Source organism: Eulemur rufifrons, chromosome 2, assembly GCF_041146395.1.
Source record: "Eulemur rufifrons isolate Redbay chromosome 2, OSU_ERuf_1, whole genome shotgun sequence".
Taxonomy (NCBI): domain Eukaryota; kingdom Metazoa; phylum Chordata; class Mammalia; order Primates; family Lemuridae; genus Eulemur; species Eulemur rufifrons.
In genome coordinates, this window is record NC_090984.1 from 38,779,492 (window position 1) to 38,805,388 (window position 25,897).

Genomic DNA, 25,897 nt, shown 5'->3' on the forward strand with positions numbered 1-25,897 from the left:
GCTCTTAACTGAAATCACTCTCCTCTGTCTTATCCCTGACAAAAATTAGAATATGTTTTATTTTTAAAATAAGGAAGAAGATTATTGACTTTCTATCACCAGGCAATTATCACCAATAGTATATGTTGAGGAAGTGGGTGTTTCTTAGTTTCTATGGTTAATCTGATGAGAGTGAGGGTGGAGAGCACTTTGAAAAAATATTTGTGTAAGGAGGAGAGATTGAAGTGAGCTGAGTAAGAAAGAAAATCTTTTGCATGTCCCAAATTGGGGGCACTCTTAACTTTTTAGAAAATATTCCTTTGAGGTATTTAGATACTACTTCCTCAGGGAGGTTCAGAGTTTAAATATGTGACCTTAGGTTCAACTGCTCTTTTAACAGATCCTTATTTTTTATTTTATTAATTTTTAGTTTAGGGGCTCAGTGTACTTCTTACAGTTCTAGGGGAGAAAGGAACGTTGCCTGCACGTTGACCTAGGAAGCTAGGTTGCTGATAGCTACTAATACTTATGTAGGACTTGCTATGTTCCAGACACTGTTCTAAACTTTGTATGTGTACACTAACTTGATCCTCACAACTGCCCTCTGAGGTAGCTTTACCATTGTGCTTCATCAAGTCTAAACTGTGTGGATGGGGCATTCTTGAGTTTACTAGAAGATGCTGACAAAAGGTTTTCACACAACTGTATCTCTAGTGACACCTGATTTATAATAGCAATTGCAAGATGTCTTGGGTTGTAAGGCTATGAAATGTAAGAGGCGCTCTAATTTTAAAGAAGTTAAAATAAGAAAGCATATACATTTTAGAATTAATAAAATATGATATTCACATTTTATAGATGAGGATCCCGAGGCAAAAGAGGTTAAATAAATTTTCCAAAGTTATGTGACTGGATTCAAATCTAGGTGGCTTGTTTCTAGAGTCTGCACTTTTAACCTCCATTTATTTTCTGTCTCTCAACAATACGTTGGGATTGAGCCCATGCTAACATACGGATAGACTGGCTGAGACCCAGTTACTTATCCCCTCATTGTGACACCTGTGATGGAACAGCACCAGCCCTTTCTGAGGGAGGCAGGGTGCGTGGTATGTACAACCTGCCTCTAGGGCTGTGATGAGGGTGGTTGTGCTAACACAGGTGAAGCACTTGACACGTGGGCGTCTGACCCAGGCTTCAGATCCATTTCCAGCAAGAGCAGTAAAAGAGGGACGCCCTGATGAACTGGCTTCCCAATGTCAACAGGCTGGAGTACGTGCAGGAGATGGTGTGTGTTAAATGTTGTTTGGGTGCCCCAGATGTTAAATTCCCGTATTGTGTGTTCTCAGTGTTTCCCTTTCTGCTATAAAATGCTAACATAAAAATAATTTATGTTATTAGATTTCTGTATTTGAGGAGTACAGTATTTTCTTTCTGGAAAACAGGCCCCAGAAACACCACTCGGGACTTGAGTAACATATAAGAAAGCAAAAATAGTTTTTATATGAAAACCTACCATCAGTTGAGACTTAACATTAAGTTGTCTTCACCTAGTGGTGATAAGCAGTGGTGAGATAACCACATAGGGGATTGCAGGTTGGGGTTGGGAGTATAGTCTGTTATGGACTAGAATCATTTTTTGTTGAAAGATGGGATGATTCCATTAACTGCAGGCTTTGATTAATTGGACCAAAAGCTCAGATAAGGAAACTGTCACCATCAACACTGTGCCCAAACCTTGAAAAATCTCTTTGTTGTCACTTTGAAAACCTGCCTGCCCCTTAAATCCATTTATTCCTTGCAGCTTCCTTATTCTTTAGAATTCTGGTCTCTGTTAACCCAGATCAGCCTGGTCAGTATGACTCATTTTGGGTAAACTCTATACAGACTCCAAATTGGCTGAAGGTTTTCCCCCACTGAGATCTCTGTTTTATTGTTGGATCATGGATTAAAGTCTTGCTGCCAGGTGCTTGAGGTAAAATGGGAGGTGAATTCTCAACCTAGGAAGCCTGTGTCCCTCCTCACATCTTTCCCTGTTGCTGACCATACTGTCCTTTGCTAGTGCTCCTTTCTCCCAACCCCTTTCCCAGACGCCAACACATACAAGCTGTAAAGGGCAGAAATAGATGATACTGTGATGGAGACAAATTTTGTGGCATAGAATGTCTATAATTGAGGTAATTTATGAGTCAAAATTTAAGTTTGTTGGTTTGGCACAATTTTAAAGCACCACACTGTTTGTGGTGTTTCTGATTGTCATTTTACATATCTATCTAGTCATGAACTAAATGAACATCTGAAATCAGTCTGAAACAGTTCAGAATGTCTTGAACCAGTTTATGCCAGTCTAAACCAGTAAAAGCCATTTTATAGATGACTTGAACTCATTAGGAACAATTTGATAAAATTAGAGCAAGTGTGACTAAGTTGGAAGTAGATTTATTATAATTAGTCAGCACCAGCTTGATTTATTAAAATATACTTGGAACCAATCAAAACTTATATGAGCCAAATAAGAACCTGCTTGTCCAGGTCAGAACCTATTTGAGCTAGCTAAAACCAGTCTGGAAAAAAAGAACAGTCTGAATCAATTAAAACTATTAAAATGAGACCCACATAATTTTGGTTAGATACATCTCGTCTTAGCCAACATGGTTTTAGAGCAGTCAGAAATAGTTTTGTAGGTAGAACCTCTTTTAACTCATTCTAAACTAATATGAATCAGTCAGATTCTTTTGGACAAGTATGAGTTTGCTAAAATGGATTGGAGTGTTCTATATGGATTTGAACCTGTTTTTAAATTTATTAGAACTCTTGAAATAAGCATATCTATTTAAAAAGAAGTGCAAATGGTTTGAACCACCAACAACAAAAAGATAGGATTAATTTGAAAGTGATCTTTGTTGACTCAACAAAATACTTTGAGCTAGTCAGCAATCTTTTGTGCTAGAAAAGATATGTTTTGAGCTGTCCAGAGCCAATTTCGGAAATTGTTCTAGGTCTTTAGAGTGAGTCTAGATGTCCACTGTGGGGAAAATAGAGTGAGCTAACCTTTAAGTACCCAGTATATGCCAGGCTTTGTGCTGGGTGCTCCACAAACAGTATCTCATTGAATATTCACAACAATGGTGTGAGGTAGTGTATATCTTTTTTTTTCATAGAACGGAAACCTGGAAATCTAAGGCTCAGAGATATCCAAGTAGTTCGTATGTGGGAGACTTAGGATTCAAACCCAGCTCTAGTTGACTTGATGTTTCCTATTAGGCTACCTTGTAAGATATAGGGCCAGGCATGGTGGCCCTTGCCTATCCTAGCTACTCAGGAGGCTGAGGCAGGAAGATCACTTGAACCCAGGAGTTCAAGGTTATAGTGAGCTATGAGCACACCACTGCACTCCAGCCTGGGTGACAGAATGAGACCCTGTCTCTTAAAAAAAAAAAAAAAATCATACCACTGATCACTTTTAAGCCTAATATACATTTGTAAAAAAATAAGTAATGCATGTGAAGCTTGAGGTGGAAGAGACATTAGACTTGGAACTAGGAGATCTAGGTTCTAGATCATGTAAATCAATTTATGTCTCTGGGTTCTGCTTTATCCTTTAGAAGACTGAACCCAGAGAGTGAAGGGTCTGAGCATTTATTTTCAGATTAAGAAAGCAGATAATTGTCTTAAAGGTGCGGTCTGAAAAATGCAAACCATGGTTAATATTGGTGGTGGTATCTATACCTTCAGTTTGTGGTATTTGGTTTGTTAACATTTCCTTTATGATGGCTTGGTTAGTATTGCTATCGTGAATAGAAAACAAAACTCACAAGAATCATTTGCAGACTCACTTGTGTGATTCTTCACCCATGAAAGTTAAACACATTAAATTGTTGGTACAGCAAGGATAGTTTCATCCAAGTCTTTGAATTCCACTTACGTAGGTTTAGAGAATCCTGGAATATTGATGCCATTGGTAACAGCATTTTCTCCTATACCTTAAATGTTATAAAAACATGGTTATAGAAAAGACCAACTTTTTTCAAATTAGAAGTAAAGAGGAAATAAGGTAGCCACAGTGTCTTCTTGCTTCATTCTTATTGCAGGATTGGAGTTGCTCTCTGCTTCCCCATTCAGTTTGAGGGGAACTCCACCCCCCAAGGGATTAAACATCATCTGGACCTGCTTTTCAATTCTGAGCTCTTATTTCTGAATAATTTGGAGCTAAGTGAGATGCTGTGATAGGACATGCTAGAATGTTGATGCCCAAGTGTTCATCTTTTGGAGAGGAATTCTGTTACGTGCCATTAATACTGGCGACCTACGCCTGCAAATACAGAAGCTAATACCACAGGAGAGCCATCATCTGTCAAGTGTCACTCTTTATAGTGAGCAAATAGAATCATGAATGTTTGTAGAGGCTCTGCCCTTATCGACTAGCTAGCCATATCTGAAATGTGAGATCACAGGTCTGTGCTAAGGCACTCTGAGGAAGTACACTGCAGTGGCTCTTGGGGATCGGCATTTAGGATTTTTCAGCATAAGGTGAGTCACAAAGTTGAGGATGAGGGCGGAGGGGGAGTAACCTTGAAAATCCATACATATTCTTGCCTAAGTTTTTATTAATTTTATTGATCTATAGAAATAATCCTATAGTAAGCACTGAGTATGACAGCAATGTTTCTGGATATGAGGTTGGATGAAAAGGGGACAAGAGCATGGACCTAATGTAGGGCATCTGGTGTGCATGTGAATAGGTGAATGTGTGTTTGAATGGGCAGGTAGAGTTGTCCATGGTGATGGGATAGCTAATTATTTTTCTGATTTTCAGGACAGTTTATTGGCATCGATTAGTGGGGGGAATGAAGAGAAGTTGATTAATGGGTACAAACATACAGTTAAAAGGAACAAGTTCTAATGCTCAAAAGCAGAATAGGGTGACTATAGTTAAGAACAGCATGTTATATATTTCAAAACAACTAGAAGAGAGGACTTGAAATGTTCCCAACACATAGAAATGATGAATACTCAGCCCTTAGAGGGGACCAGCGGGGACCATTACACATTCTATGCATGTAACAAAATATCGCATGTCTCCCTAAGAAGTGGGAGCTAATAGATAGGTACAAAGCAACATAAAGGACATGAGAAACTAAGAAGGGGGTGGGAGGATGGCGGGGTGGGTGTGGGATAAAAACTTACCTGTTGGGTACAATGAACACTATTCTGGTGTTGGGCACACCAAAAGCCCTGACTTAAGCATTGTATAAGATATCCATGTAACAAAAACACTTGTGTCCCTTTGATTAATATTTTGAAATAAAAAAGAATTAAGTGGCTTTGAAGAAACTGTAGTAACATAAAAATAAATAAGATAAATAAAATTGCCTAGGTGTCCATTTTCTCTCTTTTTATGAGAGAGAGAAGCCAAGGATCCAGGGGTAGGAGACTTTGAAAACGGAGGGGAAATTGGAACCACTTGCACTCTAAGATCTCCTATCATTCCTTATATCATTCCTTTATTAGTTTTTGTTCTATATGGTCTGCAGATAAGACTTAGTGACTGTTATCTTCTTCTTGATTATCATTCTTACTTGAAATTTTTGTCTTAATATACTAAAATGGGTATGTTAAAGCTATACTTATTTGTTGTTTCAGTAGCTTCTCCTCTAGCAAGTTGTTAGGTTCTTGGGGACCTGATATGTAATCCTCTCTGCACAGAACCCCTAGACATGTAGGTGTTACGTAGAAGTGCTTGTTGGACTGAATTATTAAATTGTCACTATATTAATGGGTAACTCTAATGTTTTGTAATGGATTTTTAATAAATATACATTTGTTTGTATTTTGCAGGTGAACCACTGAGTTCTTCATTATGTCTGATGGGGATTATGATTACCTCATCAAGTTTTTAGCTTTGGGAGACTCTGGAGTAGGGAAGACCAGTGTACTTTACCAGTACACAGATGGTAAATTCAATTCCAAATTTATCACAACAGTGGGGATTGATTTCAGGGAAAAGAGAGTGGTAAGTTGTAAATCCTTCTATATAAAAATGTAATGTTTGAGTCAACATTGGCCTGTCTGTTGGGTTTACTTTGTAGGAGTTAGGAGGACAAAGGTTGGGATCTAAAGTTGAAGAGTGCATATGAAAGTGTGTTATGTGCAATACAGGCAGTGTGATTGAACAGGCTGTGCTGAAGGACACTTCATGTAAAATCAAGCAGAGAATATAAAAGTGAATAGTCCCCTTAAATTTTATCATAGTATCCATTTGGCTTGTATGTTCCCCTCTGAACTCCACAAAAGTTACTTGTCTACCTTTGTCATGAAGCCTGCCCAACCACCCTCTCCCACATACCCTTGTTTTGTGGGCTATACCTTCCACCTTTGGTATCTTATCATTTTTATTGGCATTCCTCTTAATTAAACTTCAGCAATTCCATATGGAACACTGAGTGGCAGAACTCAGCACTGCTGCCAGGAGGGTGAGGTTGGAGTAGGAGTGGGGAATGCGGTAGTGGATGTGATGTTCTGCAGAATGTTGAAGGGAGAGGCTTTTTTTTTTTTTAAAAAAAAAAAGAAACTCAAAGAACCTTAAGACTGAATATTATTTTAGTGGTAGAAGGGAATGCAGAAGGCCATGGTGTCATAGTTGCAGATGAAGGAAGATGGCCTTCTCCATGGACTACATTTCTTGCTAAAAAATCCACTGTTACCACAAAGCAGGTCAACAAGTGGCCAGGAGGTTAATGACAAAGGCCGGTCAATGCAATGCATTCTACCAGAGGAAGATACAGAGTCCCTGGTACAAGACAGAAGGTCATTGCCTTTTACCCACTCTAAGTATTTTCTTCTACTAACAGAGAGTCTTTTTTTTTTTTTTTGGAGACAGAGTCTCACTCTGTTGCCCAGGCTAGAGTGCCATGGCGTCAGCCTAGCTCACAGCAACCTCAAATTCCTGGGCTTAAGCAATCCTTCTGCCTCAGCCTCCCGAGTCGCTGGGACTACAGGAATGCGCCACCATGCCTGGCTAATTTTTTAAATATATTTTTAGTTGTCCAGATAACTTCTTTTTATGTTTTAGTAGAGACGGGGTCTCGCTCTTGCTCAGGCTGGTCTCGAACTCCTGACCTTGAGTGATCCTCCTGCCTTGGCCTCCCAGAGTGCTAGGATTACAGGCGTGAGCCGACCTAACAGAGAGTCTTATAGAGACTTAGACACACTGAGTAAGAATGGGATCCTAATGAAATTTTTAGTATTGACATATAATTGGTAGAATCTATATATATGTATGTGATTATTTTTAATTCTCATTTTATAACCTTGTTTTTTTGAAAAATAGATTTATTAAGATATAATTCACAAAAGGTAAAATTTATCCCTTTAAACTATAAATTCAGTGGTTTTTGGTATATTCATAAAGTTGAGCAACTATCACAATTTAATTTGAGAACATTTTCATCACTGTAAAAAGAAACCCCATACCTGTTACCAGTGATTCCCCATTTCTCCTCCCCCTAACCACCATGAATCTAGTCTCAACAGATTTGCCTTTTCTGGACATACCATGTAAATGGAATCATACAATATGTGGCCTTTGTGTTTGGCTTCTTATACTAAGTATAATGTTTTAAGGTTCTTCCATGTTCTAGCATGTATCAGGACTTCATTCCTTTTTATGTCTGACTAATGTTTCATTGTATTGATATGCTACATGTTGTTTACCATTCATTTGTTGCTGGACATTTGAATTTTTTCTTTTTAGCTATTATGAATATTGCTTCTGTTAACATTCATATACAATTTTTGTGTGGATGTATGTTTTAAAGTCTCTTGGATATATGCCTAGGAATGGACTTACTTGGCCATGTGATAACTCTACGTTTAACTTTTGAGGAATTTCCTCAGATGCACCATTTTACATTCTCATCAGCAATGCATCGGGGGTTCCAGTTTCTCCACATCCTCACAAACACTTTATTTCCTACTAGATTATAGCCATCCTTACCTACATTGTGTTAATACATAGCATGTGTGATCATTCTATGCTGTGCATTATAAATTTATAAATATCAATTTTAAATACAAAAAATCAAAGGCCAGGGAAGGAGTTAAGACTGTGGTGAGGCTGTGTGTGTGTGTGTGTGTGTGTGTGTGTGTGTGTATTTGAATGAATAAGATATGCAAATAGTTTCAGCCCTTATTTAGGTCTGTGGTCCATATTGAGTTAATTTTTCAGTATGGTGTGAATAGGCGTTCAGCTTTATTCTTTCACATGGGGATATCCATTTGTTTCAGCACCATTTGTTTAAAAGACTATTCTTTCCCCCATTGGATGGTCTTGGCACTGTTGTGAAATCACTTGACCATAAATGTAAGGGTTTATTTACAGACTCTAAATTCTATTCCATTTATCTGTATTTTTATCTTTACACCAGTACCACAGTGGTGTGATTACTGTAGCTTTGTAGAAAGTTTTGAAGTTGGGGAGAATGGGTCCTTCAACCTTTTTCTTTTTCAAGATTGTCTTGTGGGTCTCTTGAAATTCCATATGAATTTTAGGATTAGCTTGTCAATTTCTACAAAGAAGCTAGATGGTATTCTGACAGGGATTGAATCGAATCTGTAGGTAGATTTGGGGACTATTGCCATCTTCCTAATATTAAGTTTTCTGATCCACAAACATGGGATTTTTTTCCCATTTATTTAGACCTTTTAAATTTCTTTCAGCAATATTTTGTAGCTTTCAGAGTATAAGTTTTGTACTGTTGTTAAATTTATTCTTAAGTATTAATATTTTAATATTTTTTGATGCTATTATAAATTGATTTTATTAATTTTATTTTCAGATTGTTTATTGCCAGTATTCAGAAATACAATTTAAGGTTTAAATTCTTGTATATTGGAATCTTGCTGAACTTGTTTATTAGCTCTAATAGTCTTTGTGTCTGTTTGTATTTATGCCATAGGATTTTCTGTATATAAGATCATATCATCTGCTAATTTACTTCTTTTCCAATTTGATATGTTTTATTTCTTTTTCTTGCTTCATTGAAGAACCTTCAGTAAAACACTGAATAGAAGTAATGAGAGAGGACATCCTTGTCTTGTTTTTCATCGCAGGGAGAAAACATTTAGATATTCACTATTAAGTATAATATAAGCTGTCAGTTTTTAAATAAATGTCCTTTCTTGGGTTGAAGAGATTCCCTTCTATTCCAAATTTAAATTGTTTTATTATCATGAAAGGGTGTTGGATTTTGTCAAATGCTTATTCTATATCTATTGAGATGATTGTATTTTTAGTCCTTTATTCTGTTAATGTATTACATGAATTGATTTTCTTATGGCAAACCAACCTTGCTATTCCTGGTCTTGGTATATAATCCTTTTTATATATTGCTGGATTCTGTTTGCTAGTATTTTGGTGTGTATATTCAGAAGGGATATTGGTCTGAGTTTTTTCCCCACATCCTCATGATGTCTTTAGTTTTGGAATCAGGGTAATATTGGCCTCATAAAATGAGTTGGGAAGTTTTCCTCCTTGTCTATATTTTGGAAGATTTTGGGAAGGAATGGTGTTCTTCCTTAAACATTTGGTAGAATTTATAAGTGAAGATATTTAGGCCTGGACTTTTCTTTGTGGGGAGTTGTTTGATTACTAATTCAATCTATCTATTAGTTATAGTTTTAGATTTTCTGTTTCTTCTTAAATCAGTTTCAGTCATTTGTGTCTAGGAATTTCTCCATTTACATATTCTAATTTTTTGGCATATAATTGTTAATAGTGCTTCTTCATAGTCTTTTTATTTCTGCATGGTTTGTAGTATCCTTTTATTTCTGATTTTAGGAATTTGAGTCTTCTATTTTTATCCTTGGTCATGTCTAGCTAAAAGTTTATCAGTTTAGTTGATCTTTTCAAAGAAAAGATCATTTATTTCCACTCTAATCTTTATTATTTGTTTTCTTCTGCTCACTTTGGGTTTAGTTTACTCTTATGTTTCTAGTTTCTGAAGGTGGAAGCTCAGGTTATCAATTTGAGATTATTCTTTTTAAATGTTGGTGTTTATAGCTATAAATTTTCCTTTGAGCACTGCTTTAGTTTAGTCAATAAATTTTCACATGTTGTTTTTGTTTTCATTCATCTAAAAGTATTTTATAGTGTCTCTTTTGTTTCTTTTTTGGCCCATTATTTATTTAAGAGTGTGCTATTTAATTTTCACATATTTGTGATTTTTCCAGGTATCTTTGTTATTGATTTCTAATTTTACCCCATTGTGGTTAGAGAATATACTTTGTATAATTTTGGTCTTTTAAATTTATTTAAGCTTGTTTTATGGCCTAACATATGGTGTATCCTGGAGAATGTTTCATGTGTATCTCAGAAGAATGTGTGTTTTGCTGCTGTTGGGTGGAGTGTTCTATAGGTGCCTGTTATGTCTAGTTGGTTCAGTGTTGTTCAAGTCTCTGTTTCCTTGTTGACCTGCCTAGTTTGTTCTATCCATTCTTGAAAATGGAGTATTGAAGTCTCTAAATATTATTGTTGTCTACTTTTTCCTTCTTATCCCTATGTCTGCTTGATGGGTTGACTCTTTTATAGTTAATTAATAAAATATCCTTTTTTTGTCTCTAGTAACAATTTTTGTTTTAATGGTATTTTGTCTGATATTAATATTGCCACTTCAGCTCTCTTTTGTTTGCACGGCATATTTTTCCCCATCCTTTTACTTACAACTTCCTTGTGTCTTTGACTCTAAAGTGTGTCTCTTGTACATAGCATATAATTGGATCCCATTTTAAAAATCCATTTAGTCAGTCTCTTTTATTTGGAGCCTTTAATCCATTTACATTTGATGTAATTACTGTTAAGGAAGAATTTATGTCTTCTATTGTACTAATTTTCTTTTAACATATGTATTATGTCTTTTTGTTCCTTGATTTCTCTTTGACTTCTCTATTTTGTATTAAATCAGTATTTTCCAGTATATCATTTTAATTCCTTTTTCATTTTTTTTTTACTGTATATGTTTGAGTTATTTCTTAATAGTTCCCCTGGGGATTACAATTATCATCTTAATTTTTAATAATCTAGTTTTGATTAATATCAACCTAATTTTAATACTATACAAAACTTTGCTCTTGTATGACTCTGTTTTCTCCCCCTCCTTTGTGGTGTTACTGTCATACAAGTGGCATCTTTATATAATGTGTGCCCATCAACACAGATTTATACTTACTGGTTTATGCAATTGTATTTTAATCAGATGGAGAAAAAGAGTTTACAAACAAAAATACATTTATACTGTCTTTTATATTTACTTATGTAGTTACCTTTACTGGTGCTCTTTATTTCTTTGTGTGGATTTGAATTTACTGTCTAGTATCCTTTCAGCTCAGTCTCGAGAGCTGTCTTTAGTATTTCTTATAGGACAGGTCTGCTAGAGATGACTTTTCTCTCTCTCTCTTTTTTTTTTTTTATCTGAGAATGTCTTAATTTTTCCTTTAATTTTAGAGGGTAGCTATGCTGAATATAGAGTTTATTGTTGATAGTCTTTTTTTTCTTTCAGCACTCTGAAAAGCTGAAAAATCTCTCAAATTTTTTCTGCCCTTTTCAGTCTCTCCTTTTTTTTACAGGACATCCAAGATATATATATATATTGGTATGCTTGGTTATGTTCCACAGCTCTCTGACATGCTCTTCATTCTTTTTCTTTCTGTTTCTTATACTGGATAATATCAATTGACTTATCTTCAAATTCACTGATTATTTTTCCTGTCATTTCAAATCTGTTGTTAAGCCCCTCTATTGAGTTTTGCATTTCAACTATTGTACTTTTCAACTCCAGAATTTCTATTTACTTCTTTTTATATCTTTATTCTGTATTTAGTGAGCCATTGTTCACATACTTTCCTTTAATTCTTTAGACGTGGTTTCCTTTAGTTCTTTGACCATATTTATAATACCTAATTTAAAGTCTTTAGTAAGTTCAACATCTGGGCTTCCTCAGGAACAGTTTCTATTGCTTGCTTTTTTCCTATGTATGAGCCACACTTTCCTGTTTCTTTATGTGTCTTATAAGTTTTGTTGAAAACTAGATATTTAAAATAATACAATATGGCAACTCCAGAAATTAGATTCTTCCTCCCAGACTGGGTTTCTTATTTTTGCGGCTTATTTATTTATTTTTGTTGTTGCTGTTTGTTTAGTGCTGTTTGTTTGTTTTGTTTAGTGACTTTATAATTCTATAAAGTCTGTATTTTTTGTTGTGTGCAGCTGAAATCCCTACTCAGTCAACTTAGTGGACAGCTAAGGAGTGGACAGAATTTCTTAAATTCCTTGAACCAATAAGTCTCTCAGATTCTTTTAGATTTTTTTTTTTTTTTTTTTTTTGAGACAGGGTCTTGCTCTGTCACCTAAGCTCGTGTGTAGTGGCATGATCACAATTCATTGCAACCTTGAACTCCTGATCCTCTTGCCTCAGCCTCCTGAGAAGCTAGGACTACTGTCATGAGCCACCATGCTCAGCTAAGTTTTAAAATTTTTTTGAGAGATGAGATCTTGCTGTGTTTCCTAGGTTGGTCTCAAACTCCTGGCCTCAAGTGATCCTTCTGCCTTGGCCTCCCAAAGTGCTGGGATTATAAGCATGTGCCACTACACCCAGCTGGTTACACTTTTTCCTTTTCTTCTTTTTGTTGAGACAGGGTCTCTGTTGCCCAGGCTAGAGAATAGTGGTGTCATCATAGCTCACTGCAGTCTCAAACTCCTGGGCTCAAGCGATCTGTCTGCCTCAACCTCCTGCGTAGCTGGGACTACAGATGTGCACCACCATGCCCAGATAATTTTTCTATTTTTTGTAGAGACAGGGTCTTGCTGTGTTGCTCAGGCCGGTCTCGAAATCATGGCTTCAAGCAGTCCTCCTGCCTCAGCCTCCCAAAGTGCTGGAATTACAGGCATGAGCCACTGCTCTGGCCAGGTTAGACTTTTGTTAACCCTAAGTATTAAATAGTATTGGCTATCTCTGGTAGCTATGGTGTTAAATAATTGCCACTAATAGTTTTCAACAAATGCCATAGGGATAGGGCTGTTTTCATAGAGAAAGCTTTGAGTGAGGTCAAATGAAGACAAAGCCTGCAGACCAAGCTTTTCAGGGAGCTTCTTGACAGTTCTCTGAAGACAGGACTTTTAGGGAGCTCCAAACCTATTCTGCCTCCACTGTCCACAGTGGCTGCTAGACTGATGGTTTTCATGGCTACCATATTTGTGCATTTCTTGATTCTTAAGGCCACTGCAGAGCTAGAGCAAGGCGGATGGGAATAGGACAAGTTGAAAACACCAGAAAACAAACTGTTTTTACTGATATGCAGTCATTCTTCTTGAATAAATGCCCATTGGAATGTTGCAAACCTTTAATTTCCAGAGTTCTGAAAAAGTTGATTTTGACAATTTTTACCAGTGTTTTTTGTTGCTTTTTTGGAGGAAGAAATTTTTGGAGGTCCTTTCTCTATTGTTCCGGAAGGGCTTTCTATAAAATTATTTTAAAAGCACTTTTTAAACATGGGATGGGGAAAAGCCATAGAAAGGTAATATTTCCTGAAACTAGTTACTCAAGGGAAACTTGAGGAAAGGCAAACTGTTATTTTTATGTAAATTATTGCATCATTTACATTTATAATATAATTATAAAACATATGTGTCTATATTTTAATACAAATTGTTATATTATTCAAATAAAATTGTTTGACATAAGATACAAACATGACTGTATTTCAGATGAGATTATTTTTGGAAGTTTATATGCTTTGCAGATTTGTATCAAATAGAAAAGTGGTAAGAGTTAACTAGTGTCAATAGTTCTCTTATTTTCTCTTTCACTTTGCTGTTTTAGGTGTACAGAGCCAATGGGCCGGATGGAGCCATTGGCAGAGGCCAGAGAATCCACCTACAGTTATGGGACACAGCAGGTCAGGAGAGGTAAGAGATCTTCAGTTAGCTGCTCCTTACTGAAAGAAAGAGAAAAATAACACAGTGACCTGAGCAGAAAAAAGCTCAGTAAGATCTGTTGCTAAATTAGCAGGGAATTTATCACTTGGAGATGATAATGGTGGCTATATTTCATACAAGGTCAAAATGAATCCTTTTCAAAATGGACCTTTTCACTTTTTCTTTTCTTTTTCTTCTTTTTTTAGACTTACATACTTTTGTCCACTTACTTTTGCTGTTTACTCAACCACAAGAAAGCTGCAAAGTTGCATGGGTTATTCTTACCTGATTGTTGAAACCTAGTGGAAAATCTGGTTGGAATTAATCCATATGGTCAGAGGTTACTTGACCAAAATAAGCCACATGAAATCTTGATATAAAGTTGCTTTTAGTTAGCTCTAGCTTTTGTTTTCTCTCACTGCCACCTTGAAGGATTTTGTTTATTTTTTTAACTTTTTATTATGGAAAACCTCAAGCATTTTCAAAAGCAGAGAAGATAGTATAATTAACCCATGTATCCATTACTCAGTTTCAATAGTTATCAAGTTGTGGCCAATCATATTTCGTGTATGTCTCTTACCACTTCTCACCCCTCTCCATATTATTTGTAAGCAAATTCTAGACATCATATTATTTCATTCATAATTATGTTGGTATGTAGCTCTGAAAGGTAAGATGTTTTTTGAGAAAAACCTAATATTGCTAAGTAGATGACAAATTTATACCAATATTTTCTTCCCTGGAGCTTGATTGTCATTTATAGGCTTTGCATATATAAAGTGAGAGGAAACTGACTGGTAGAGAGAGAGAGAGGAGACAGCAGGATAGAGCCTTGGAAGGCAGAAAACCAAGAAAGGATAGCATCTGAATCAATATACTATTCTCACCCTTATACCAAAGAAATAGTTTTCGGAGATAAGAGATTTCTGTAGAGACTGATGTTAAAAAGTCATGGAACACATTGCAGTGTCAAGATGAGCTTTCACAGAAGGAAAACATACACAACAAGTACCATGGCTTTTGGCCTAATTAACTCATAATTGTACAATAAATTCTTGGCTGAGACTAAGAGGTCACGAGCTAGTTCTCCTCAACCCTGTCCAGCAGGCTGGGTTTTCCAATCACATGGTGTGTTAACACTGAAGCTGATATAAATGATTAATAACTGTCCTACACACTTTTGGAATATCATTGTGTAATTTGTTATTGATAAACTTTTGTAAGAGGCTGAGAGTATTGCATGTAGCTTTGTATTTCAGGAGTGGGATTATGGCTTAGCTGACCAATCTGCTTCTGTGTTCCTAGGTTTCGTAGCTTGACAACAGCGTTCTTCAGAGATGCTATGGGTTTTCTTCTACTTTTTGATCTGACAAATGAACAAAGTTTCCTCAATGTCAGAAACTGGATAAGTAAGTGTTATTGTTTCCCTGCGTCCTGCTCCCCACTCTCTGGAATAGAATGTTCTCTTGTATTCTGCTTCTGTTGTAAATTGTTTTAGAGGAGTTAGTTAGTCCTAGTTAGTGCAAGTGCTGTTTAAAGGAGAGGTTTTTAGTTTAAGGGCAAAGATAATTAATTGAAATACTCTGCTTTTCCTAGTAACATTTACTTTGATTTGTTGAGTACTTCCTATGCTCTAGGTACAAGGCAGCATTTTAAATGTAATCTCCTAATTAGTCTGTTCCAAGGCGACTTTGATCACTATTTTATAGATGAAGAAGTAGAAGCTTAGAGAAGTTAAATCTCTAAGTATCTGCTTGCCTATTGTGTGTTCTCAATTCTTGCATCATCCCTGGGTGTTAAATATCTATTACATAGATGTAGATATCTTTTGAAGGCTTAATGAATCATACACTTGGCCCTAGAAGGTTCCATCTCTGCTTTTAGGGTCAGAGCATCTGCCAAGAGGACCCTGCCATGAAAATTCTACAACATATTAGCAAAAGTGGTCCCAGTGCAACATACATCAAGCTTCATTTTGGCTCTTTGGAGAGATTCTAACCTCCAAATTGATTGGTTAATAGCCATTTAAAATCCTGCCAGTTGACCAAATAACAGCTTTCAAATGCATATTTTTCTTCTTCAGTTGTATTAGTGTAACCCTAGAGAATCTATTAGAGAAGACTGTGATATTAAATTCTTAACATCCAAATCTTTAAAACATTTATTTAAAAATATCTACTACTTAAAAATTAGTTGGTATTTTGGGATTATGAAAGGGTAATTGGCTATAGTTTGGTTTTTTTTTTTTTTTTGCCCCAAATGTGTTCACAGGAAGTGGCTATAGTTTTGATAATAGCCTTATTTTAAGATGAGTTTTAAAATAATTTATATAGCACCTTGAGGTTTCCAAAGCATTTTCACATACTTTGTACCTGATCCTCACAACCACCCTGTGAGGAGATCCGGGTTGGTGTTGTGTCCTTATTTCAGGATGAGTACATGGAGCCTTAGAGCAACAGACTTATCCAAGGACATGGAGATTTTGGCTTTCAGTGCAGTGGCCTTCTATGCCTTTTCTCAAGTAAATTGGCCACTAAGAGTTGAAGAGCTATTAAACACTTTAAGTATGAGTTCCCCAAATGTAGTCAGGCTTCCTGGGCTGCACTTTGCTAGATGCCTGGCCAGTTGTACACCTCATCACTTCCCTTGCAGCTGAACGGTGGCTATTTCTAATCCCTTAGTCTCAGTCCCTGCTCGTCATCCTCTCCTTGGGGCCTTCAGGGCACGTTCTGGGGCTCTCTTAAATCACATACTTCAGAAGGATTCCTAGAGAGTGTGCTCAGAAGCTTAGTGTTGAAAGATAGTCACCCTGTTTTTCACAGGTAGAAACTGAAACTCTCAGGTGTTAGATAGATGTCTGGGCTTTATAGGTAAAGAAAAAAATCATGTAAAAACGTGTACATACACATGTATTTTTTTTTCCTTACAGAGTAAAGAATCTTTATGGCCCAGTTAGGTAAAAAGAAAAAAACCTTATACATATTGAAGGTTTCATGTCTCCAATGGAAAGTATTCCCCTTCCTCCCCCATTTAAACAAAAAGGTATAATATTCAATGTCGGAGGTAGGAATATAAAATCTGAATTAGGCATAGAAAGTTCTTAGTTGTTTATACATTTTATTTTTCCTCTGCCTGTCAGCATTTTGAGTATCATTCTTTTTTTCCCATCAAAATAATAGCTTTGAAAAGTATATATATTTTAAATAAATAAATAAATATCTCATATATGTGTATGTATTTATAAAAATGGTGCACGCCAGGACAGAGAGAGTGTTACATTACAGAAGCAGCTGACCCTGGTCCCTGAGTGGCCAGGGAGAGGACAGCAGGTCTGTCCCCTCCCTTTGCTCCTTGCAGGCCCTTCTCTCTCAACTACGAATCTCTTCCTGCCCTCTTGGAAGGGTGATAAGAGCCGAACGGAGAGGCCTGCTCGGTTTCAGAGACTGAACAGAGCCCTCTGGACCCAGATAGAAATCTGAAAGGACCTGGGTAGTGACCTATTCAATGCCCGTCTTCCTGGAGTTCGGAGGGGTAAGCAAGTCCTGCTCACAGTCATCCCTCACCCAGTGCCAGCATGTTTTGTAAGGAAACTTTAAAGTAGCAAAGATTTCCAAACTTCCGCAGCCTCACACAAGTGGTACAAGAGCCCAACAATAGATATTTAACATAGTTTCACCTCTTTGTTTTCATTCCTGTTATTCCCTCTGTCCGAAAAGCCCTCTCTATATTCACCCCCATTTAAAAAAACTAATTAGAGTTCTGCTCATTCTTTATAACCTGGCAAAAGTGGCCTCTGTGAAATTTTCTGTGATAACCTTAGTCGGGCTGGATTTTCCCCCTCCTCTTACCCCAGTTACAGTTTTTACTACATATGGGGTCCTTATCACATCCCGCCTCACGCTATAGTTGTTTATGTATGTGTCGTTTTCCTTAGTGAGTTTTCTAAAATAACTGATTCATTCACTTTTTATTTAAGCATAATCTTTGTAGAAAAATTAGGGAAAAAGAGATGGAAAAAGTCACCAATAATCACACCTCTCAGACTCCACCCCCCCCCAAAAAAAACAGTATTAATCATTATTACTGGTAATACTTACACAGCTCTTATAAATGCTTTCATGTATTAACTTAGTGGTTCTCGAATGTGAGTGTGCATCTGAATCAAGGAGGGCTTGTTCAAACACAGATTCCTAGCCCCAGCATTCCTGAGTCAGTAGATCCGGGGTGGGACCTGAGATTTTGCCTTTCTAACAAATTCTCAGGTGATGCTAACTAAGGGTGCTGGTCTGCAGACCTTACCAGGAGAATCACTGAATTTACTCATTTCATCTTCACCTTGACCTTATGAAGTAAGTAGTATCATTATCACCATTTACAGATAGGGAAACTGAGGCAGACAAATACCTTCCTCAGGGTCCCACAGCCAGTAAATGGCAGAGCTGGGATTCAATCCCAGGCGCCCTGGGTCCCTAGTCCATGCTCACAGCCATGGTGCTGGATGTGTTAGCTGTTCACAGAGCACAGAGCCACTCTGCAGACCAGAAAGATTTCACAGTAGAGGAAACCATGAAGCAAGTCTCGAAGGAAGGTTGTGGCTGAGTATTCAAGGATGTGGGAACAGCCTGTGTAACAACATGCAGAAAAAAAAGGGCATGGCTGTTATTAGAAATGGTGCACAGTTAGGTCTTGCCCATGTAGGGCTTGTTACCACAGCTGCCCCTTGAAGGCAAAGAGCTGTCCTGAAATTCCACCCAAAGTATCGGCCCGTGTTCATGCTCAGTACATGCTTGCTGACTTGACTTTCTCTTGAGAAGCTAATAACATGACTTCATAATGAGGAACTAAAATGTCAACACTTTTCTGGTTAACCGTGATAAAAAAATAAATTAGGCCATACACTTCGAGGTATGTCTCATTGCGAAAGTTTGGGCTGCTTTAATTTCACTCTGGGGTGTGGTGAATAAGAAGTAAGGCTTTATTTTTCCTTCTTTGGGAGATTATTTAGCTTAGTGTGAAGCTCTTTTGTTTGAGTCAATTGCTTTTTATAATTATGTGTATTTACAGGTTTTTAGGTGAAATAAAAGCTATGGAAAAAGAATTATAGTCCCCTACTTCCTCTTGGTTCCAGTGACAGAATTATTTACTATTTATTCTGGGTCTTTTAGCCTCATTGAATCCTGCATCTTGTTTGTTTTAAATGAATTGATTCTGCCCTAGGATAAGAGAGAAATGTAAAAAACATTTCAGATGGAAATAGGTTAGTTTATAGGAAGATAATTCTTTTCAAAATGTCATTGCTGTGGAGAAAAAAATATTTGAAAATCAGAGCTTTAAGATTAGCAATAAGCACTAGGAAATCTTCCAAGTTTCTTTTTAAATGACCTTCATAAAAAAGTCAGGTGTTCTGTGTGTGCGCGTACATGTGGGCGCGCACATGTGGGCACTCAACATTTTGAGGGTTAGCACATTCTTTCATAACTATCTGACATAAATTAACTGGGGTATGTGCTTAAGAACAGGAGTGGTTATATTTCTGCCCCATCCATTCAGCTTTACAGATTAGATTATTGATGCTTTGAAAACATACCGGTTTCTTATATCTGTATGTATATTTGCAGCTTTCAAAGAACTTTTGCATGTATTCTCCTTTGATCATATGCTTACATTATTATTTACCTATAATAAACTTTCTTATATTAATAGGTCAGCTACAAATGCATGCATATTGTGAAAACCCAGATATAGTGTTATGTGGAAATAAGAGTGATCTGGAAGACCAGAGAGTTGTAAAAGAGGAGGAAGCCAGAGGACTGGCAGAGAAATATGGGTGAGTATTTTTGTGGAGAAATCTAGAGAAAGCACTTTCAATATAAACACGAGCACATGAGTGGGTAATGCAAAGATAAAAGTGAAAAATCAAAGCAAAAAACTCAGCTATAGGCCTTAGGAGGTGTCAAGTACCTCTTTTTCTATATTAATATTATATGATAGTTGGAGCCATAGAAAAATCATGAGGTGAGGGCTTCCTTCAGTGCTTTGGTCCTGTTTTCTCAATCTCTTGGCATTTGCAGAAAGACAGCTTTGAGTGCAAGTGCACTGTGTAAGGCCTTCTTTCTGAACTACAAACAGGAGACTCCTGGGATAAAGAAATTTCAAAGGCAGTTCATACACTATTGTAGAGAGTTCTAGCATATGCAATAAATATAATAAATAATAAAGCCCTATTGGATATTGCAGACTGGGTGCTGGTTTTGAAATGTCTGTGCTGGGAGAGGGGAGTGTAAGATCCCCTTTGGTTTAGGCTATGCTTTTCTGGTGGAGGGTCAGCAAAATACTGTCTTTCTCCTCAGGTTCTGGGAATAGGATCATAGTAGCAGCTGCATGAATTGGACATAAAAGAAGTGGTCAGTTATTGCTTATGAAAGTGTTAAAGTGTCAAGGTCACGTCTGCAAAGGAATTTTTACTTTCCTTTCCTTCTACTTCTCATACATTGAGGATCCAAATGTAATTTCAAACCCTGGTATTGAAAGTGGGAGGCAGCAATGAAGGTTGAGAAGGGAGGGGAAGTAGAGTGGTGTGGTGTGATAGGCTGGGATGGTGCCCAGCTAGCAGCTTTAGTGGTTAGGCAGAATCCAAGGGGGCCAGGGATTCTGGCCTTTCCCTTTTCCCTGTGTGACCACTGCTTTGTTCTTCCTTGGGTTGATGGAGGTTCAGAAAGCTGATAGGGTTTACACTGCAAAGAGAATGGAAGGACAGGTTGGCCAAGTGGGAAGAAGCCAGACTCTGGAAAGCTTTGAACACCAGGTAAGGAGATTAGATTTGATCCCTCTCTTTCAGGGAGTTGCTGAAAGCCTTTGAGCATGGAGGGATGCTGTGTGTGCTTTTCCAGATCAGTCTGGGGGCTGTAAAATGGAGGGAGGGAAGAGTAGAGACAGGGAGACTGCAGTGATCTGTGAGAATGGGTAGAAGCTGGATTTGCAGAAAAGGAAAAGGAAGACTAAATTAGAAAAAAATACATTGGGTGGGGCAGAACAGGCTTTTAAACCTTTCTCAATTCTAGCTCATCTGGGAGATTCTCAGCAACTATAGGCTTACTCTGGCAAGGATTTACAATTGGATGTGGAGGTTTTTACCTTAGGGTAGATGGTGTTTAACCATGTTAGAAACATCTGGAGAGCATTTAACAAATGCTCGTGTCTGGGCCTCACCTTTGTGCATCTGACATAATTGGTCTGGAGGAGTTCATTATCAGCCAGGGTTCAAAGGAAGAAATACCTGCATATATATGAAGGGCTCTGTTACAGGGATTGGACCATATGCAGCTGTAGGAGCTGTTAAGCCTTCTCTGTAAGGTGTTGTCTTTGTGTCTGATGCTGAAGCTTGGAGTCCACACGACAGGGAGCCAGGAAGGGAAGGTGGATATAAAGTGTAGCATGGAGGAAAAAAGTGAGAACCAGCTGGGACCCATAATGACAGACTGAAACCCACGTCAGTTCTTGTTGCCTCTGACCTGGACGGTGTGGGTGTCCTGCAGAAGCCAGGGCCCTTTGTCACAGGGCTAGCCACATATTCCTGGCCCAGGTGCAGGTCTGGTTGGCGGTGTATGCCGATGAGATGAGCCAGCAGATAAGCAACAACATACGAGAGTATAAAACGGCTGCTGCTTCACTTCTATCCCCAAATCTCTTTTGTGGTCCACCCTAACCAGAAAGGGAATTCTGGGGAGTGCTGTTCAGCCTGGCCAAGTTGACATATTACAAAGCCTGGGCATTTGGTACCTTTTAAAAGCTCTCAACATGATTTTCATGTATAATGGTTGAGAACCACTGACCTAGATGATTCCAAGGTGGCTGTTGGCAAAGCCTCACAGGTGGTTCTCATAAGCCCCCCCTCCCTGGAGAGGCACTCATGTAATGTAGTGGAAAAGAAACACAGGGAGAGGTCAAATACCACAGAGAATACTCAAGTGTTGAAGCTGGGAGCTGTGTTGCAAGGCTAAGGAGGAAGTCAGCTATGAGGCAATGGAAACTGTGTATCTAGACCATGCTTTTGAGAACTGTGTTAGTAAATGGGGGGAAAAAAGGCAGTTAAGGGAGTTAGATCAAACAAGTATGTTCTCAAGCATTGGGGGAGAGTCAGGATTGACTTCTTCCCCCTCTGGGCTGCTTTAGCTGTTTTCCTGTGTTCTGGTTCTCAGGATTCCACAGCCTGCCTGGTGTCACAGGGCCGGACATACGGCCTTCTGCCATGTCGGGTATCTGAGGAATGTGGGGACTTCCAGCTGTGCCCAGCTCACCGTGGCTGGGGAGTGGTTCATACAGAGGGGCTTAATCTATAGTTTCCGAGTTGAGTTAAAATGAGAAGAGAGGGATTAGCAGAAAAGAATAATTGAAACTCGAAGAAGAAGGAAAAGGGATGGAAATAATTCCTTCAGGATTTAGGAAGGATATAGTGTTGTTCTATAGGCTGTTGGGCACTTTCAGAGGAAAATATGATGCATCAATTTGGTTCACACGCATTTCACACATTTGGCTTAAAGTTTAAGGATTATTGTCACAGAAATCTTATTTCATTCTTAATTGTAACATTTTTCTTGGTTGCATATGCATCCAGTAATGGACTCCGGTGGTCAGTTAATCTAAAAGCGTACAATTTGTGGTAGATCTTCATATCATTGATATGTTGTCTGCCACATTTACATTTTTTGTAACTACTGTGCTGTCTTCTATTCTCAACTCATAGAAGTGGATCGTTGGCCCACAGGTGGTTCTCTGGAATACACATACATTCAGAGAATGAAAGACTGTGTCAGAAAAACTTTGCAAGCCTAATAAAGAACGTTACATGCAAATATGGAACATAAATTTGTGTGTGCTGGGACAAGTAAATCTGAGAATAAGGAGTTCACACAGCAGCTAAAAGTGGAAAAGGTGAATTGTCAGCATGAATAGCAGAGTTGGTTTTTTTTTTTTTTTTTTACCAGCCTAAAAGTCTGTTTACTTCTAATTTTCTAGCTGATTTTTGCTTTTGTTTTTTGCTGTCAAACTTGGTTAGGTTATAATATGAAGCTCTTAGTTCACTTCCCAACAAAACAAGTGATCTCTCTGGTAAACCAATTGAATTTTCCCAAGACAAGTACAAAATAAGGCTTTCCAGTATGCTATTAATATATTTAGTAATATTGTCAATGAAGTAAGAAAAGAGAGCAAAACAGAAACTTGTGCAAACTTGTGCTTCTGCCAGCCAAACAATTAAAGTTCACACTGTTGCTGAAACACTTTTAAAAATATCTACACAGTGACAAATATTTAGAAGAGAAAGCAGAATGAAACAATGGCATCATTCCTTTTTTAGATGACATTGTTAGATCTCAGCCTTCAGTGTACATCAGAATCACCCGAACACTGGGTCTCACAAGTTTTGATTCAGTAGGCCTGGGCTGGAGCCCATAAATTTATTTTTCTAACTAGTCCCTAAATGCTGCTGCTGTTGATTCAAGACGGCACTTTGAGAAAACCAGTGTAGACGCTCAGATACTGTCAGGTATGCTTGCTATCAGACATTTTCCTTGGCAGGTGTGCATGCTAGCAGATATTTTCCTTGGACAAAGTCATTCATGCACAGAACATGGAACAATTGTCTCCTTGTGCCATACGTGGGTGAGGGAAGTGTGCACAAATGACTTATCATTGGAAAATCCATGCTTAAAGAGAGGAGGATTTTTTTTTCCTTGCACCATTAATTATATCAGCTATGATATAGACTGGGAAGGGATACTGAGATTGGTACTAAGGGAATACCCAACCACAAGTGAGCATATGATGACTTCAGTCTGTGAGTAAAAATGGTTGCATCAAATTGCCTGCCCACACTGCTTTATTCACAGAGGGTTGTTGGTGGTCATAATAAGATTTTTTTCTTGATTTGGAGTTGAGGGAAATAGAGAACAATTATGACAATGATCATAGCATGACAACTGAATATACGTATTTCATGTGCTGTGCAAAGAAATGGGCAGTAAATTCAATATGACATTTTCCCCACTGAAGGCTGCTGGCTGTTGGTGAGGAAGATACTCAAGAGTTTCTGGAATGAAAGAGGAATTAAAACATTTACTCACAACATTAATCATATCAATACAGATAATTCTAGGGGTTTGAAGTGGCTTAGTTCAGCAGAATGCTCAGTGTCTTACCTAAGTCTGATGAAATGTACGACTATCTTGATCTCTAAAAGTTTTATTTTTGCAAACTTGTTGACATCCTTTCTTGAGCTGAGAAATAAATTAGGGATGTATCACTGGGCATGTTTTAAAACCACACAAATAAACCACAGGCAAACATACAAAGCCTGATTTGCAGAGCCCCGTTTAACTCAGTAAAGATTCTAGATTTCATTTGCCGCAATCTCCCGGGTTTGAACAGTCAGCATTTCCTGTAACTGTTGTTCATTTAGCATCCAACAGACTACGAAAAAGTAGCGAGACTCACTTCTCACTTTAGTGAGACATTTCTCCATAATTTCTGGAACCACATGTGAGCCAAAGATCTAGAACCATTTGACAGAATCATCACACATATTTGCTATCATTCCTGGAAACTTCTAACTGGTGTTTGGCATCCTTTGGTTTTATGGGAGTAAATGATAGAAAAGAAATCAGCTGGATGTAGATCATGACCCATGGCATGAGTGAGATCTTGGTGAAAAACTGCAAAGCCATTATGTCCCTTTCATTGATTTGAACCTGTTCATTTAATTTTTTTAATTTTGAAATTTAAGATTAATCTATTTTTGAAAAGCACATTAAAGTTAGTCTACATGTATTCCATGTGGCCATTTACAGACTGTGATTAGCAGCACAGAACTTTTTCATGCCTTTGGCAATACTGCTCCATGGTAACGTTACATTAGCACCACCATGTGGACAGAAGGAACAATATCCTCCTTTGCTTAAACTGGGGACAGTTCATCATCTTAAACTTAAGGGAAGATTATTAAATTTTTTCCTAATAAGTTTTGGGGAAAGCAGAATATTTTTGAGAGAAGAAATTAAACCCAATTAGCTTAACATTTATTGCTGTGTGCTAGGCTTGTGCTAAGCACTTTACATCCATTTTCCCGTTTGCTCTGTACCATGACCCCATGGACCTCTGTTACTTCCCTTCGCAGAGAGGCAGTGGTCCCAGAGTTGGAAACGGGGATAATGGGTAGTTGGCTCTAGAACCCAGAATCTTAACTTTACTTTTTCCTTTATCCTCACTTCACTCCCCAGTCTAGACTTTGAGATATTTTTATATTGCTTTAAAAACGTATAACATGTTTTAAAAAAGTATTCAGATAAAGTAGCTTAAACTCTTAAAAGTGAGCATTAAGAAGATATGGACATAAAAATATTTCTAATTCCATCTAGTAGACTTCCAATGCCCTCGGGGCAGGCTGCACAGTCCCACTTTCAAATGTAAGAACAATGCACATTTCTGTCTCTGGGATATCATTTCCTTTAGAAGGAAAGTCTTAATTCAGAGTCTTCTCTGTGGATCTCATATAGTTTTCTTTTCCTCTGGCAACTCAAAAAATTGAGTGTAGTGATCTCTAGCATTCATTTATTTATGTAGAAATGAAAATTTTATTGCCCACTTGCTCAGAAAACTCTGAATGATTAAAGATTTTAAAATTGTTTACCTGACTCCTGGTTGCATGACCTGGAGGTTCACAAATGGCAAGAAAATACACTTTTAATTGAAATAAATGTATTACTTGACTTTGGAGTTATAATTCTAAACTTTATCTTGTTAATATTGCATATCTTTTAATATGTGTGACTTAAAAATTTATAACTTAGCTCCCATACCTTGAAATTCTACCAGTTAGATATTTGCTTAAGCTAATAAACATTGAACTAGAAGCATTAGTCATTTATACCTTGGCATTAGTCAGTAAAGTAAGATCCA

General features: G+C 37.6%; 1 protein-coding gene across 1 annotated transcript in view; it reads left to right on the forward strand.

Annotated features, from left to right (window-relative positions):
- Positions 1–25,897, forward strand: part of RAB27A (RAB27A, member RAS oncogene family) — a 74,485-nt gene that overhangs the window by 44,150 nt on the left and 4,438 nt on the right. Inside the window, exons 3-6 of the mRNA XM_069459604.1 lie at positions 5,815–5,989; positions 13,851–13,936; positions 15,251–15,354; positions 19,649–19,772. Coding sequence (XP_069315705.1) covers positions 5,837–5,989; positions 13,851–13,936; positions 15,251–15,354; positions 19,649–19,772 — 467 coding nt within the window. The 5' untranslated portion in view covers positions 5,815–5,836. The remainder of the gene's footprint in view (positions 1–5,814; positions 5,990–13,850; positions 13,937–15,250; positions 15,355–19,648; positions 19,773–25,897) is intronic.